Here is a 16,980-nt window from a genome sequence, read left to right on the forward strand (position 1 = left end):
GGAATTGCGTTGAGGGAATGCTCAATATTTACGTTAATCAACACAATCAACTCATAGCAACGTCTTGCTAACCTAAACACTAGGTACAAATAAACAGTATGGCTTTTCAAGAAGAAAGTCGGGTTTAATTAATTCTCCTAAACTTCCAATTCAACCAGTTAAACATTGACATCACTGATATGGCTTGTCACGTCAGACAGGGTCAATATGTCGTGATCCACCACCACCAAAGCCTTGCCAATCACGCAACTGAAAACTGTTACAGATTCCGCTTGTTCTCTCTGAAACTGGTACGCCTATCTTAAGTCAGTTACTACTATTATGATGCCATGAATTAGTGCCGCGGGTCTCAATGATGGATCTTACAATTTGGTAATTTGATCTGGGAGCTCTAGCTACCAAGGTAGGTATCTATTCCGGTAGACCGAAACAATATAACTTTTTCTCTCATCTCGAATTAACCATCGGCCATTGTTTCTTCTCATCTTCAATTGAAATAACATTTCGATACAATGGCTGAGAAAACTGTGGATGATGCTGGAGGAGGTAGCCCTGGCGCATCTGACTCTGAGATCGCGACATCTCAAATCAATGAAGGTGCTCTATTAAGAAAGTTGGATATAAGACTCTTACCTGCGGTTGGTGTTTTATATTTGCTATCTTTTTTAGACAGAAGTAACGGTATAGTTACCCCTTTGACATCGGACATATCCAAGCTTAGAGACTTAACTACTAACATCGTGTGTAGTCGGCAATGCGCGTATTGAAGGTCTTCTCGGTGATGTTCACATCAGTATGTTACTCTCATTAGCAAGTAGTTTACTCATGTATATCTTGCTAATCCGTTTAATTAGCTGGGAATCAGTATCTTACGGGATTGACGCTCTATTTTGTTGGATACGTGCTATTCGAGGTAAGGAATTGATACCAAAGATCGCAGCTTAGCAACCGACAATGTACTGAGCAGAAATTAGATTCCTTGCAACATCGTACTCAAACGCACAACTCCACGTCTCTGGCTACCGACGTTGACGATAATATGGGGTGTTGTGGCCACATTGGCGGGCATAGTTCAAAATCTAGCTGGCTTTCTCACCAGCAGATTCTTCCTTGGTGTTGGTAAGTACAGAAATGCCTGTCAAAAATAGCCATCTAGGAAGACCTATTAACATATTTCTAGTATGTAAAATTGAATTCACTTATATTTGTCTACTTATCTCGCGCCCACGAAGGATGCTTAGAAAAGTGCTTTCTTACTTTTCATATGGAGTATTGACGCAAAACAGGCCGAAAGTGGTTTATTCCCAGGAGTAGTGTTCTACTTTTCTATGTGGTATAAGAGACGAGAGCGACAATATCGTATCTCTCTATTCTTTAGTGCTGCATCTTTAGCCGGAGCCTTCGGTGGTATTTTAGCTTATGTTCGTATAACCTCGACCTGATCTAGAAATCACCAACAACTAACTGAATGGTAGGGTATTGGAAGAATGAGAGGAATTGTATGGGAGAATGGATGGCGCTGGATTTTCATCTTGGTATGCTGCATCAACCCACATAAATGCCTTTCGCAGTATTGGCCTTTTGACTAATTGCTTGATCAGGAGGGCATCCTTACAGTTCTCGTCGCAGCTGCGGCATACGGATTCATTCACAACTACCCAGACACATCGAAATTTCTTAACGAAGACGAGCGAAAGTTTATTCACCAACGCCTAGCAGCCGATAGTGATGCGACACACGACGAGAAGTTTAATTGGGCAGCCGTAGTAGAGGCGTTGAAGGATGTAAACTGTTGGCTCTACGGGCTGGGATTCCATACCATGAGTTTGCCTCTTTATACTCTATCTCTATTCTTGGTATGCAATATTCTCTCGGTAGCATTATGGACATGGAAACTAATCATCGATGTTTTAATAGCCAACTATTATATCCAATTTAGGATATACGGCCGCGACAGCGCAATTACTCACCGTTCCTCCTTATGCTTTCGCATTCATAACGACCGTCACGATCGCGGTCCTTTCCGAGCGGCTTGGCCAAAGAGCTATTTTTATCGGCGGATCTGCTATTTTTGCTGCGATCGGTTATGCTATTCTGATAGGAAATACCGATCCTGTTGGTAGGCCGGGCGTTAGTTATGTTGGTGTGTTCTTCTCCGCGGGTGGGATCTATCCAGCAACAGCTTTGGTGTTATCATGGCCTGCTATCAATGTGTCTGGTCAAACCAAGCGAGCTATTGCGAATGCTATGCAGATTAGTATTGGAAATCTTGGCGCTGTGTTGGGCACTCAGCTGTACCGATCAACTGATGGGCCAAGATTCGTTGTGGGTCATTCATTTGCTCTTGGGTATCTCCTTGCCAACGTGATAGTGGTAACAATTTTGGGCATAAGGTTGAGGAGGGAGAATAAGAGGCGGGAAACAATCGCAGAAGAGATCAAGCACGTAGGGGAAGTTGCTGATTGGAAAGGAGACTCAGACCCGAGGTGGCGCTTTGAATACTAGAGGTATTCGACCAGCGCGAAATAATTGATTAAACGCCTCAATGAGACTTGACTGGAGATTCAATATCCGTCTATACATTAAAGTACGCAATACAATGTCTACCCATCCACCAGGGCAGGCATTTAATCTAAACGCCGTTCCATCCGAAAATCCCAGCTAAAGAATTACGATCTCATGCAGTATTGAAACCACCCAATCGTCTAAAAGCAGTGTTCGCGATTATTGGAAACTCGCCTACCATCTCAATGTCTTTCGCTTTGAATTGATCCTTGTACCGCCCCATAGCCACCTCTGTTAAAAATCGCCCTAAATCTTGTGTAGGGCTCCAATATCCTGGAAATCCGCATTTGATCACGGGCCCGAGCACCGCAATAGTAGCCTTGATCTGCCAAACCTGGTTTGGGAGATAAGGCTTAATAGCATCATGGTTTGAAGCGTCAACAAATGAAGGTCGAACTGAACTTGCGTGAAAAATGGGATTTTGTCTACGCATGTCCGCCAAAGCTAACTCAGTCTGCCCTTTTACTTGGGCAAAGAGGGCTGAAAAACGAGTGGGTTTTGTTGTGGCACCTTCTCCCGAGACATACACGAAGTTGAATGGTTCCTGTTCCGAGCCTAGAGTTTGAAAGGCTTTTGATGCTTCCAAGGCATAGTCCTTAGTGATCTTTACATACTCCCTACGTAAAATATTAGCGACTCGGATATTCGTAGACTCGTGGTGTTTCGAGCAACTTACTCTTTGCTCACTTGTGTCTGGCTGATTCCTAAAGCCCAAACGCAACCCGAGGCCCCTTGAAGTTTGGACATAAGCTCGGAATCATACTTCTCAAAGTCCTTGTGAATGATGACGTTAACACGAGGGTCCTTGGAATCCTCTGCTAATTTCACAGGTCTTCTGCTAAGGACTGATATTTTGGTGACATCTTTCATCTTGATCATCGCGTCTAGGACACCAGAGCCTACAAGGCCTGTTGCTCCTGTAAGTATAAGATGCATCCTAGCGAATATTTTGTTTCAAATGAGAAAAAAGTGTGGAGGACGTTTATAGATTGTCGTCGTTACACCGGAGGGTCTAGTTTATCCTCTCCCACAAAGAACACTGTATGGATGAGACTTTGAAACAATCTCTCTAAGCTCACTCATGACTAAAGTTTATAACTTTATATGCCTACCTAACAATCAGCGGAAGTATAGTGACACCGAATTTACGAGTGTCAGCCCTATGAATGGAGTGACTCGGGGAGTTAGAGCTGACGCCAGCCCCAGCAGCCTAACCAGTCTATTCCAGTGGATTTGCTATAGTGGAGTTAGTGAAACGATTGTAAGCGGATTTAGTGCATGTTGGTGCTTTACAGTGCATTAAATCCGAGGATGCGCGGGAACCGACGTATTTTTAGGCGTGTTTGACTCGGAAAGGATAACAAATTAAATCCGATTTATATAATTACCGTAGTCGTGGACCTAGAAGACGAGATAAAAGGCACAGTTATATTACGGAGTTTTCCTTTTTCCTTTTTTCTTTCGATTGCATCATCGTCGTCGTCACCTTTGGCTACCTAGTTAGTACCTAGGTAAGTGGCTGGGTCGTACACCCAACACCAATCTGCAATCGTGATTTAATTATTACTCGTTATCCTCAAGGTCCTTATTCTCGTCAAAGTAGCTACTTATCTAAGTACTCATAGATCATCTAAATTCCTCCCGCCTCTGTTTAAAGTATCTTGAATGGCATCAAGCTCTGTCTTGTCAAAGCGAAAAGCGGCAGCCGCTCACTTGCGACCGTCCTCAACTCTGGTGTACGTACCAACGAATTGTTGCACGTTTTTGCAATAATAGTCAAGAGATAATGTTGCTGCATTGCATCCAACAATGCCCGAGTACCTATTCATAGGTCTAACAATATTGTTGATAACAGATCCAAACCGAGTAGGCCAGTCATCTACTTAACTGAACGCTGATATTGAACGAGTAAGTAATGGAAGACAAGGAGCAACCCATGACGAGATGTAGTCTGCAGCCCTGAGCCCCAACCAACCGGAAATGCATTAGCCCTACGGGGAAACGTAAAGATGGTGTCCACGGAGTTGGTTACTGCGATAGGTAGTTGGTCACAAAATGCAAGTTTCGTTACTGCAGTTACTAACACTGATGATTCCAAGCTGTTACTTCAGCTTAGGTACATAGTAAGTAAAGGTCGTCAATTCGCTTGTTAGAATGTAAGAGCTGGTTGTATTACTACACGAGGTATCCAGGCAGCAAGCGCTTAATACCAATTTTAAGCGATCATCTTGAAACCCGTATTACGCGACAGGACATTGTTAGACTTATCAGTACTGTACTTAGGTCGTACGTAGCTATTATGTAGGTAGGAATGCGGCAGTTTGGCAATATCCAATGATCAGCATTTCCGTCTCCGCGTGAGCGATTCAGCTCCGAATTCTTACAGCTATCATTAGTAGGTATAGGCGGGTAGACAGGTAGGTTGGTTGGTTGGTAGGCCGTCGGCTGAACACGGGATTGGTATTTCCATTCCGTATTCTTCCCTTGCATGCATTGCTAGGAATTGTTCGCATAGCAAATCATGGTTTGACTGATGCTTCATCGATAGTCTTAGGCGGTTCGAGGGGTTTGAAAAGCGAAAGAGAGGGTTTCAAGAAACTAGACTCTCTTCATAGGTAGACGTCATTGATGAGTGAATTGGGGTTACCGCTGACTAAGTTATGGGTTATAGAACCGGAAGAGGAATGTGGTCAAGTAAGCAGTTTAAGCGATGAGGGATTACAGGGTCTTGACTTGTCTAGGTAGCTTTGTTCGAGTAGGGGACCAATGGATCTACGAGGATTTGTAGAACAGTAGTATCGCCCAGAGAAGTCAACTAGATCTTACAAAACTTAGTAATTCTAGAAACCCGATGGATCTATGTAGGTTCTCGAACTAGGATGGGTCGATGTGACGGATGCGATAGGTCTAGGTATGTATGTGATGTATGTACCTAAGGTAAGTAAATCCTGGTTCTGTATCACACACAGCATCACCTACTTACTACCTTATTGAATGGAGAGATGTACGTATATTGTACGTTGGTGAGGGTAAAGGTAAGAGAGACATGTAGGTAGTAGGTATGAGGTAGGTAGAAATAGTTAGGTAGAAATAGTTAGGTAGCTTTGACTTATTCCGGTTGTTCCCATAAATTACGGTCTTCTTTCCACAACCCCTCCCGATCGCGGGATATGTAGGTATGTAATGAAAGGTCGCAAAGAGTAAGAGTAAGAAGAGTAATAAAAACAAGAAGAGAGAAAAGAAAAAGAAGTATGAGAGAAATATAATAGGACCAACCATACCCACGTGACTACTAACTCGATCAACACTTGACCCTCTATCTCTCTTTCTCTGCATAACCTTTACCTCTACATTTATACACTTATTAGCCGCTAGTTGATACAATTTCACTATTACCATTACTTGTACATGTACCCCTGACAAACTTTACCTAAACAGAAGCAGCAAAAAAGGAAAAAGAGAAGGAAAGAGTGCGGGGCCAAGACACCAAGACACTTCTGCCGACCCAACAGTTCTTAGACCCTCCAGCCATCCGCCATCCGCCATCCAGCGTCCAGCATCCTCCATTCAGCCCTCTAGGCTCCTCCACACCCAAAAACAACTCCACCAAACTCCACGCATCTCCACGATTCCTAAAACAACTCCCGGAGATTAACATCACTTACATTCACACTCACACTTATCTACACTTAGTTATACTTGCTGCATCAGACTATGATGCCACATGTCTAGGTTGTCCTTCCTACACATTCAAATTCGTCATCTTGTTCACTAAATCTATGGCCTCCTCTTTTCTGTCTTATTCCCATATCGGATCGAATGGCGCCAAAATCAGATACTGATTCTAGAGACGAGGAGCGCCTTGCCGCTTGCTTCAACTGTAAGAAATCTAAACTAAAATGTGTCCGACCCAATGGATCTGCAACTTGTACTCGATGTACACAACGTTCAATTCAATGTTCGGCGCCACTCTTTCATGTCGGTCGTCATAAAGGAGTAAAAAAGTGAGTTGTAATACGTTCCTGTGCCGCTTTGACACTTTCGCGCATAAAGTGACTGACTATTACGGCAGCAAACATTCGGGGTTGGAAAAAGCCGTCTTTCAAATAGAACAGGCGTTGAGAAGGTCACACGCAGGTTCTATCGATCAGGTACAGACGGCAGAGCAAGCCACTGAATTGAGATTTTTATTAGAGAGGAGCAGGGAACTCCTCAGTGGCGAGAATGGACTTCCCCGGCACATATCCGCAGCTCAGAATGGCGTAGATCGCGACCAGGTGTCTGTATCTCCCCAGCAGACTTCAACCTCGATTGGGACGTCGCCTTCGCAGGACTGCTCTCGTGACGATTCAGCAGTAGCAAATACCAAGGTCGAAGAAGATCAACTTAGTTTAGACGATGCCGAGAATCCACTGCAATTGTTAGCTCGGACATCGGAACTATTATCATCTATAACGCCACAAGTGCAAGGATCCGGTGCAGGCCGTCTTCCTTCCAAATCTAATTCTCAGCGTGGCTTAGGAGGGGAAGGAGATGATTTGCAGAAATTCTTTGGCCGTTTTCAAGCGCGATTGGATGTAGGCGAAGATCTTGATCCCATTGAACTGGGCCTCATCACCGTTGCGGAAGCCGAGACGTTATTCGCATAGTATGATTATATCGCTTCGCATTCTCAAGAATTTCTGTACTAACCAATGTTACTAGTTTTTATGAAAAACTCGCACATACGCGTTGGGGAATTGACCCCGTGATACACACCGTGGATTTTATTCGAAACAGGTCGGCTTTTCTACTGACCTCAATAGCCGCCGCGTCGGCACTATTTTCACCATCTATGGAAGCATTATATAAGAGACTTTCTAATCATCGACAAAAGCTCGCCAGTCTTATCATGTCAAAGCGCTATAAATCGGTAGAGATTATCCTAGCATTCATGGTGAATATACCATGGATCTCGGCTGGTGAACATTGGGCTGATGACGAAACCTCGACTTACCTTTCCATGGCTTTGACGTTTGCATTGGATCTATCTCTAAACAAGATCATTTTGCCTTCATCTACGGAGCCGCGAAGTCCAAGAGATAGTTTTGCCACATCCGACTGTATTTCTGGCAGGAAAGCCCTTGCGATGGATGGTTTTAATATGGATCCGGATTCCCCGAGGGGAAGAAGGCTCTTGAGGAGAAGAGAACGAACTTGGCTATCTCTTTTTGTTCTTGAAAGAGGGTAATGAAACGCAAACGCCTTGTTAAGCAGGACGGAATCGCTAACTTATTTGCAGCGTATGTCTTGCAAGAGGAAGGAATTATGTTCTGCCAATGTCTCCACTCATTGAAAGTTGCGATCAATGGCATTTGAGCGACTTGGCGGATAGATGGGATGGTTCAATTGTCTCAGTCGCAGTTTTAAGAAGAGATCTGGTAATCTTCCACTTGCGCCATCAACAGATATTTGGCTAATCCGGTTTTTACAGACGAATATCATCACAAAAGTAAGAGCAATTTGCGATAGTTATGCCAACGGTAATAGTGAATCCTCTGTTGTGGATAGGTACGTTTTCCCAGTACTGACCACCAAGAACTATTCACTTACCACGATTTTAGAGTCAAGCATGAAATTACACTTTTCTTCGATAGATGGTACCAAACTTGGCCCCTGCAATTAGGCGATCGTGAGCGTAAGTTTTCTTCTTTAGTCATGTTGTGGGTGATAATGTAGGTAGTCTAGCTAACTGGAAACAGAACTATCGTTGCCCCCGTATGTCGAGATTCTGGCATCCCACACTCGACTATCTCTGTACAGCTCTGTGATTAACCATAGCACTGCACCCGTCGGAGCACGTCATTTCTTTCGTGCTGCTGGTCTTTCATCCGCATTAAATGTTCTGCGAGTGGCTGTGCAGGGCGAGGGGCAGCTAAGGTCTATGCCTAACAACACCGCCATCATGATATCCTTTGCTGCATGTTTCGCCCTCAGGGTTAGCACAGTCGCTGATGGCCGAGGCTCCAGCCTAGCTCCCAGCATAAGAGCCTTGATAGCGGAGACTACAGACGTGTTGGAAAGGATAGGGTCAGCCCCAATCCAACGAAAGGGACTCTCTTGTCTGTTCGCCGGGCAATTGAGACAAATCCTGAAATATGCATCCCGGGCCCCAGATACTACCCAAGCTCTACCGGAATCGAATGGAGAGTTGACCAAGAACGCTTCTATTTATACCGACCTTACTGCAGCCCATATGGCCAACCACCAAGGCACAATTCAAATGCCGGTTGCGGCAACAAGTCTACCTCCGGACTACTTGATATTCTCTACCATGTCGAATGAGAATCAGTTAGATGAAGCTATTCACAGCACTGAGATTGGGCTCAACCCATTCTGGGAGGACTTCCAATTTCAAAGTGCCGACTTGGATTGGATGGATTGGTCAACATTCGGAACGTAAATGTATGAACTTCATGTCTATAATCTGAAATTTCGGTACATCGGTGTTTACGGATTGTGGTGAGGAGCATTCAAATGGTGTTGGTTATACCTGGTTTGAAGGGATTTGAAGGGGCGTTCGGATAGGTCTGATTTCGATATCGTGTATTGTATGCTGGTCTTAGCATACTCGGCTTTTTGAGATAGAGACGGGTCGGGTCACATTCCGTTAGGACCCTTTCTGCAGAAGGTGTTACCTGTCAGCTTACCTAGTAGCTATCTAGGTACGGAAGGTTGCAAGTATATCTCGATAAAAATAGTAGATATCATATATACAACTTCGAGACAAGTTTACTAAAGAGCTTGCCAACATAGCGTTCCACTTTGCCTAGGTAGAATAAGCTTCTAGAACGGTATTTCGAAGAATTATCAATTTTCTGCAGCCTTGAAGCAAGACATTATCTATGCAGCGGGCACATCGTAGTGTCCACCCGATGCAACAAACGCCATCTGTTAAGAATAGCAGGGGTATAAACGTTGGGGCCAAGCCAATATACCATAAGGACCCTGAAATTGTGAGATAGCTAGTTATGAATGATTATTGGTTAGCATCGGCTTCACCCCCTTGCTTCCCATTCCCACACAACCATTCGGAATTTATCATGTGGTAATTTAGTACACAATCCTACCCTTTCTTTTTCTCTTATTTCTCTGGGCATGTAGGTTATCTTGGGTACTTACTTAGTAATAGTAAGAACTCGGTCGCTTGCTATTTTCAGTCTATTAGTTTGCTCGATTTGGGTAAAGGGATGTTCGGTAATAGATCAAGGTCCGCCAAGGAGTACAGCAGGGTATAGTAGGCAGTAGGTAGGGTACAGCAGGGAAGTACAAGCATTATTCCCCCGCAGCAACTCCGCGCTGCTAGCGTTAGTATCTTGATTAGTACCGATGATCATAACGGCTTACTCTCTACCAAGACAAAGACTAACCCCACACCTTTACCTGGGCTTGCTTGGAGTGGATTTGGGATGAACTTTGGACACCCCCAGCTCCCCCTGGCTCTCACTAAAAGAACAGACAGACATATACTAATGTAGTAATCTAACTCCCCCGCAACCTAACTGGATACTTCCCCCCAGGGCTGACCAACTGTTTCTGTCAACACCCCGGTCTTGCTTGTGGTCTTGCTGCTTGCTGCTTGGTATTTAGGTGTTGGATTCGAAGCATTAAATATAGGTGTGTGGTGCTTGGAAACATAGGACTAGACATCCAACTTGTCCTTCCTCCCATTTTTCTTCTTTGCGCCTCGCGACGCGCGACACGAAAGGCAAGGAAAAGTTATACCATGTCGTCTTCAGAGTCCGGCGACGTGCCTAACAAGGCGACGGTAGAGGAATTAGAGAAGGGGAGCGGGAGCGCGGTGCAAGTTCATTCTACCGACAAGCATTTGACGCGTAAGGTCCTATTGAAATTAGATACGAGGTTCTGTCCGCCCATTCCTTTCGCATCCATCTTCATTTTACGCAGTTCAAAAAAGAGAAAAAGAAAATATACACACATTTGTATGTGTATATGGGACGCGACAAATACTGACTGAAATATTAGGATTCTCCCTGTCCTCGCCGTTCTTTTTCTCTGCTCGTTTTTGGACAGGACCAATGTCGGAAATGCAAAGCTTTACGACCTCGAGGTCGATATTGGAATCACAGACCACCAATACGATCAAGGTCTTGCTGTCTTCTATGCGACTTATATCCTCAGCGAAATTCCGAGTAACTTGATCCTTAAGAAGCTTACTCCTCAGATTTGGTTACCATGCCTCACATTTTTCTGGGGTGTTTGCGCCATGTGTCTTGGATTTGTTCAAAACTTTGCGGGCTTCGCTGCTGTCCGTGCACTTCTTGGGTCAGTTCAATCCCTTTGCTTTTTCCTTCTCTTTTGTTTTATTTGAAGAACCAATTGCTGATTAGAACCATACAGTTTGACTGAAGGTGGTCTGCTACCAGGAATTGTACGTGAAATGATCGAGTTATTATCCGAAATATCGTAACTTACAAGTATCACAGGTCCTATACTTGTCAACCATCTACACAAGAGGAGAGCTTGCCTTACGAATCGGTATCTTTTACACAGCTGCCTCTCTTTCGGGCGCATTCGGAGGTGTGTACTCATTCGCGCAATGCATCGTTGCATGGACATGTTCATTAAATCCGACTAACAGTATCATAGGTCTTCTCGCCCGTGGAATAGCTGAGATAGGTTCTCGAGGTGGTCTTAGCAGATGGAGATGGATCTTCGTCATCGAGGGTCTTTTCGTGAGTATCAATCGACCCTATGTTGTGGAATAAGTAACACTGACATGTTTGAAGACTGCTCTAGTTGGAATTGCTGCTTACTTCCTTCTTCCCAACGGTGCTGGTTCCGCTAAGTTCCTTACTCCCGAGGAGCGTCAACATGCCGTCAATCGCCTTCATGAGGATAGAGGCCATGGTGATGGTAACCGTGAAAAGTATGCCTCGTTTTAGTATTATAACAATGGATCATAGGATATCATATTGACGGATTTCTAGGGAATCTACCGAGAGCTTCGCTTGGTCTGAGGTAGGACGTGGTGTCTTTAGTTTGCAGACCTGGTTCACAGCGTGTGCGTACTTTGGCATTCTTAGTGGGCTGTATAGCTTCGGTCTTTTCGTAAGTATAGGCTTTTTTGTTCGCTTTTGGCTTCATACTAATCAATTCTTAGCTCCCGACAATTATTACGGGTTTGGGATACACAGCGGACGAGGCCCAACTGTGGTCTGTCATTCCCTATGCAGTAGCTTCTGTAATCACCGGTACGTGTACATTGAGCTATCATTTGCTCTCGCATTTTAGGGATAGCAACTTACAAAGTCTAGTCGTCACCGCCTTCATCTCCGATCGTTACCGCGTCAGAGGAATCGTCATGCTCGCCTCGCTTCCATTGGCGATCATCGGATATGGTGTCATCGCGTACACCAACAATAACAAAGTCAAGTACGGCATGACCTTCCTCATGGCTACTGGTCTTTACAGTAGTGTGCCTCCCGTTCTTGGATGGCTCTCGAACGTAAGTATCACCATAATAACGCTCCAATTTTGGTCCCTGGTCGAACTGACACAAGTTTGTCCGTAATAATATGGTGGCGCTGACAATGAACAATATAGAATTCTGCTGGTCATTACAAGCGAGCTACGACAAGTGCCCTCCAACTTGCAATCGCAAACTGTGGTGGTTTCGTCGCTGTCTTTATATACCCGAAAGCCCAAGGTCCAGCATACCGCGAGGGTCATACCGTTATTTTGGGGTTACTGTGTGCTGGATGGCTGTTGTAAGTTCCCTAATCGTGGTTGACTGGTGATTAAATCATAATTCGCATGCTAACATCCATTAGGATCCTTTGCAACGTGTTGTACTGCTGGAAGATTAATAGGGATAAGGTAAACGGCAAGTACGACAAGTACCGTGGATATGGCGACGACCGTGATCCTACGTTCAAGTTGGTTCTATAGGTTATTAGTAACTTGAAGATGGAGTCAGGAAGTTTCCATACATTACGAAGGATGGGAACTCGACAAGTGAGAATAGGAGTCCCTCAGTTCCTTGATGAAAATGAATTCAAGTTGGCTTACCTCGAAATCGATATGACAGAAAGGATGGTCATTTCTTCATTCCTTCGTTATGATATTCGAATGAATACCCAGTCGTTTTATGACGCGTTTTATACCAGGATATCTATGAGATTTATGTATAGGATGGAAATGTGAATATTGGTATAGAATTAGGGCGATGAGGTTCTTTGAAAGTTGCGAATATTTCAGGTGGCGACTAGAAAATACGATTTCTCTTGGGATTGAAGGGTTGGTTTCCAGGTTAATGTCTAGCTTCATAATTGAGAATGTACCAGATATTAAGAATCTGGTTACACGATGATGATTTATTAAGAACTCATCCGTATAGATTATGAGCCTCCGAAACAATGATACGATATTATCATGAGCATGTGGTAACGGCATCATAAATATTACCCGAGGGTTTAAGACTAGGACCAATGGATGAGACCCTAGGTACTAAATTAGTGACCCGATACAGTGGACTATGTACCTAGGTATTTTAGATAGCGGATGTTTCTAGTTACAAAGTCGGAGGTTCATGAATAACCGAGTCCATTTTTCCAGGGATCATTACCGCGGCATTCCCCTTGTTAGGTACAGCTAGGGTGATAATTCCGCTGTAATAAAGAAGCTTAGGTACCTGAAATATCCGCCTAAGGTCGCCAAAAGAACAAGTACAATTCAATTATAAGCTTGTGACGTCGGGTTCATCCGTGTTCGCTCCATCTAAGCTGTTGAACGACAACTAACGACAACTATTGCGACAATCGTTGCGACGACATAAATAACACGAATTGACATAATAAGACCCCTCATTTGATTCCTCGGTTTCTCTCACTTTACTCCTAGCAACTAGAGTAAAGATGTCAAAGCTCTCAGAAACAGTCAAGGCACTCATTAATGCCAGCCATTCCAGGCCAGGCTATACTCCCTCATCGTCAAGTGTACAAACCGCATTAACACATTTCGCCAAAGATGCGGCAGAAAAGAAAGTCGGGTTACCGGCTTGGGTGACACTATCTGTAAGTTTTTAGAATATGAACATGAGCATATATCTTTTGATATAGAGAATGAGATGCGAAAAATGAATAAATAATACTAATACCATTCTAGACGGCCGTCTCAGCAACACTAAACTGCCCTGAGGCCATGACCCAAATATTCCACCTAGCCAATTCAACAAACCAACAGCGCACACCTGCCCAAAACGCAGAGCTGATCCGCGAAGTCGGGTTAAAGTGTATCTCCTTCAACGGCATCCCACGAAGCATCAACACCCTCGGCGTATTCCGCAATAGTCTACCATCCGATGTCGGATCCGCATTAAGCACGAAGCCAACCCGGGAACTAACACCGGAGAACCTGGAGCTCCGTAAGCGAGATGGTCTCGCGCTTTGGGATAGCGTGTATATTGGCTTCGAGCGCAAGTTGTTAGATAAACTAGCACAATCGCATCCGGATTTGCCTGTTCACATCCTCAATGGCCATTACTCGAATCTATTATCGAACCCACGTGGTGTCACTGCGCCGGTGAAAGTCGGTCGCGTACTCACGTCGCTTGTTGCTATCGCGTGTTTACGCGCGCAGACTGGTGTTGGGCCTCAGGTTGTTTCACATATCTTTGGATTGCGTAAGGCATATAAAAATGGTGATGCGCATGCTGAAGGTGAGGAATCCGTTGAAGGTGGCCCGTGGCTCGCTACTGAGGATGGAAATATCTGGATACTGGAGAACATTGATAAATTGGTTAATGTTATTACGAGTGGTGAAGGTACTACCTTTGCGCCGGGGATACGACCCAAGTTATAAGATGAGGATGAGAAGGAATCATAGCTCATTGAGCGCTACTTGTCCGTGTGGGTAATTGGTGAAAAATTGGGGTATAAGTCAATTTGTATATAAGAACTCCTAGCTACGGAGCAGCTCTGTCCTATAACCACCTACCTGGTGAACCAAGGTCGGTAAGTGTATCTCACTTCATCATATACGATATAGGCAAATAGATTCCCCTTGGTTCACAATAAACCCGTTAGATTATAACGTTATATTTATACTATTGTGATATATGCTAAGGCTCAAAACCCCCAACTAACTCCATAAGCAGACGCGCTTAATTCTATATACAATGGATATATACTCTCAGCCTGCTTGTGTGGACCATCTATCCAGACTCTTCTTTCATGTCGAATATAAGTACTGACCCATTACTTCATCTAAAATTTCTTCAAATCTTCCGCAACTACGAACTCGGCATCTGTCTTGGCCTTAACAACTTCAAGGTCAATACCTTCAGCGATTTCGGTGAGAGTTAAACCACCATTGACACGGTCGACTTGGAAGACGGCTAAATCGGTGATGATCGTGCTGACAACACCCTTACCGGTAAGTGGTAATTGGCAATCTTGAACGATCTTACTCCGGCCCTTCTTATCGACGTGCTCAGTAGCCACAACGATCTTGGTATGGTCTGGATTCGACACAAGGTCCATAGCACCACCCATACCCTTAAATACGCGTCCAGGGATCATGTAGTTAGCCAAGTCACCCGATGCTGAAACTTGGAAAGCTCCTAGGATTGAGACATCGACGTGACCCCCTCTAATCATGCCGAATGATTCGGCTGAGTCGAACGTCGAAGCGCCCGGAAGCAGTGTGACAGTCTCTTTACCCGCGTTGATCAAATCCGGGTCCGCATCTTGCTCCGTTGCTGGGTACGCGCCCATACCTAAGATGCCATTCTCCGATTGTAACCAGACCTTGGCATCATCGGGTAGATAGGACGCCGCCAAAGTTGGGATTCCTACACCCAAATTCACGTAGAAACCATCATGTAGTTCCTTGGCCGCACGCCGAGCAATACGGTTGCGAGCATCAGGAGTGCGTGGTTTGCCTGAAACCGCGTCTTCTTTTGGTGGCGCCACTTTCAACACCTCGAAATTTTTAGGTGCTGTAGCCGGTACGATGCGATCAACAAATATGCCCGGAAGGTCGACACTGTCGGGGTCAATGGATCCGATCGGCACAATATTCTCGGCTTCAACGATTGCGATACGCGCCGCCTTGGCCATTAGACCAGCGTACGTTTTTGTCGTGTATCTGAAAGCGTAACGTATTAGTATCGCGTATCAATTAATTGAATTGGCAAGAGCAAATAATAGAGACTAAACTTACTTGAATACACAATTGCCGGCTTCGTCTACCTTCCACGCTCGTAGAATAGCGACGTCGCCGGGGAGCGCCGTTTCCATGATGTAGGATTTGCCATTAAAAACTCTTGTCTCTTTCGGCTTTCCCTTCTCAAGGACAGCTTCGGGTGTAAACCTGACAGGAATCTCGCCAGTCTCGACAAATGTCTTTCCACCGGTCGCGGTATAGAAAGCTGGAATGCCGGCACCAGCTGCCCTTAACTTTTCTGCTAGTGTACCTTGAGGACATAACTCGACCGCTATCTTGCCCGTCAAATATTGCTTCTCGAGCTCTTTATTCGATCCTAGGTACGACAGAATGATGCGACCTAATCGTCCGTCTCTCGTAAGTAGGGCTAAACCGTGATCACCGGAACCGGCATTATTCGAGACGGCCGTTAGATCCTTGAGACCTTTCTTGTGGATGGCTTGTATGAGGGTTTCTACGTGCGTGGTTTTCCAGTTAGCTAGGGTCTTGTATAACTCGGACGTAAGGATTACCCCTCGCTTGAGAGTGGCTTGCGGAATCGGATAGGTTTATTAAGCTAATGTTTTTTGTTTCACATACCAGCAACACCACACAATCCAAATCCAGCGCTTAAAACTACGTCGCCATCTTTCAGGTCGGCAATAGCTTCGTCCGCGGATTTGAAAACTTTGGAACCGCCTCGCGTCGCCTTGGTTGGAGCCTCGGTTGAATAATATCGGCACGACCGTCGAGAGTATGTCTTGAATCTAGGGCTGGAAGCAATCGCAATGGTAGCGGCATTATATTGCCGTCGCATACTAGGAGCTGCCCATTGATATGAAAGTTGGACGGTCGCCCGTAGAGCCACATTCCGTGGCCGTGCCATCTTAAAAGAAGCGAACAGAGGAGAGAGGGGTTGGAGGGGTAGGTAAGGGAACTGTTCAAAATTAGAGGTCAAAGTGTCATTTGTGTTGGCGCATAGAAGTATCGTTTATGACTGAGTCTTTTCCTTTCTTTCTCTCGGTCTATTTTAGGAAGTATGCCATATTTATGAGTTGATCAAATGATTGATCGACTGGTTAATTGGGCTTGTACTTATTTTTATCATGACGAAATAGGCGTTCGCCGAGGTACGATTTCGGTGCTTCGTGGCTAATTGCTCTGGAACCTTTTCGGTCTTTGATTTATGTCCGTGATGATCATCTATCT

The 16,980-nt window shown here is 44.8% G+C and overlaps 6 protein-coding genes across 6 annotated transcripts; 4 read left to right on the forward strand and 2 right to left on the reverse strand.

The window, feature by feature from the left end:
- Positions 1-512: 512 nt before the first annotated feature.
- F4822DRAFT_433750 (MFS general substrate transporter) lies at positions 513-2,505 on the forward strand (the record flags this gene model as incomplete). The annotated part of the gene is made up of 8 exons (XM_051461892.1): positions 513-681; positions 749-793; positions 855-913; positions 975-1,115; positions 1,287-1,421; positions 1,476-1,535; positions 1,602-1,856; positions 1,918-2,505. 8 exons carry the CDS (start codon positions 513-515, stop codon positions 2,503-2,505), a joined length of 1,452 nt encoding a protein of 483 aa, XP_051309588.1.
- Positions 2,506-2,677: 172 nt separating this feature from the next.
- On the reverse strand, positions 2,678-3,501 carry F4822DRAFT_433751 (putative nucleoside-diphosphate-sugar epimerase; the record flags this gene model as incomplete). Its single annotated transcript, XM_051461893.1, has 2 exons — positions 2,678-3,182; positions 3,242-3,501. The coding sequence occupies 2 exons, from the start codon at positions 3,499-3,501 to the stop codon at positions 2,678-2,680; spliced, it is 765 nt and encodes a 254-aa protein (XP_051309589.1).
- Positions 3,502-6,174: 2,673 nt separating this feature from the next.
- F4822DRAFT_52160 (uncharacterized protein) lies at positions 6,175-9,472 on the forward strand. Its single transcript, XM_051463602.1, has 7 exons — positions 6,175-6,569; positions 6,638-7,213; positions 7,270-7,791; positions 7,847-7,985; positions 8,039-8,115; positions 8,169-8,242; positions 8,307-9,472. Exons 1-7 carry the CDS (start codon positions 6,385-6,387, stop codon positions 9,005-9,007), a joined length of 2,274 nt encoding a protein of 757 aa, XP_051309590.1. The 5' UTR covers positions 6,175-6,384; the 3' UTR covers positions 9,008-9,472.
- Positions 9,473-10,330: 858 nt separating this feature from the next.
- Positions 10,331-12,516, forward strand: F4822DRAFT_433753 (MFS general substrate transporter; the record flags this gene model as incomplete). The annotated part of the gene is made up of 11 exons (XM_051461894.1): positions 10,331-10,467; positions 10,591-10,890; positions 10,966-10,996; positions 11,052-11,145; positions 11,215-11,300; positions 11,355-11,494; positions 11,556-11,676; positions 11,729-11,819; positions 11,883-12,073; positions 12,172-12,335; positions 12,399-12,516. 11 exons carry the CDS (start codon positions 10,331-10,333, stop codon positions 12,514-12,516), a joined length of 1,473 nt encoding a protein of 490 aa, XP_051309591.1.
- A 736-nt stretch (positions 12,517-13,252) lies between these two features.
- F4822DRAFT_52163 (mitochondrial protein) lies at positions 13,253-14,638 on the forward strand. The gene is made up of 2 exons (XM_051463603.1): positions 13,253-13,640; positions 13,732-14,638. The coding sequence occupies exons 1-2, from the start codon at positions 13,482-13,484 to the stop codon at positions 14,425-14,427; spliced, it is 855 nt and encodes a 284-aa protein (XP_051309592.1). The 5' UTR covers positions 13,253-13,481; the 3' UTR covers positions 14,428-14,638.
- Positions 14,639-14,831: 193 nt separating this feature from the next.
- Positions 14,832-16,657, reverse strand: F4822DRAFT_438641 (putative coenzyme A transferase; the record flags this gene model as incomplete). The annotated part of the gene is made up of 3 exons (XM_051462541.1): positions 14,832-15,714; positions 15,790-16,246; positions 16,372-16,657. The coding sequence occupies 3 exons, from the start codon at positions 16,655-16,657 to the stop codon at positions 14,832-14,834; spliced, it is 1,626 nt and encodes a 541-aa protein (XP_051309593.1).
- Between the last annotated feature and the right edge of the window lie 323 nt (positions 16,658-16,980).

The sequence above is a fragment of the Hypoxylon trugodes genome (genome assembly GCF_022578975.1).
Source record: "Hypoxylon trugodes strain CBS 135444 unplaced genomic scaffold F4822scaffold_10, whole genome shotgun sequence".
Taxonomy (NCBI): domain Eukaryota; kingdom Fungi; phylum Ascomycota; class Sordariomycetes; order Xylariales; family Hypoxylaceae; genus Hypoxylon; species Hypoxylon trugodes.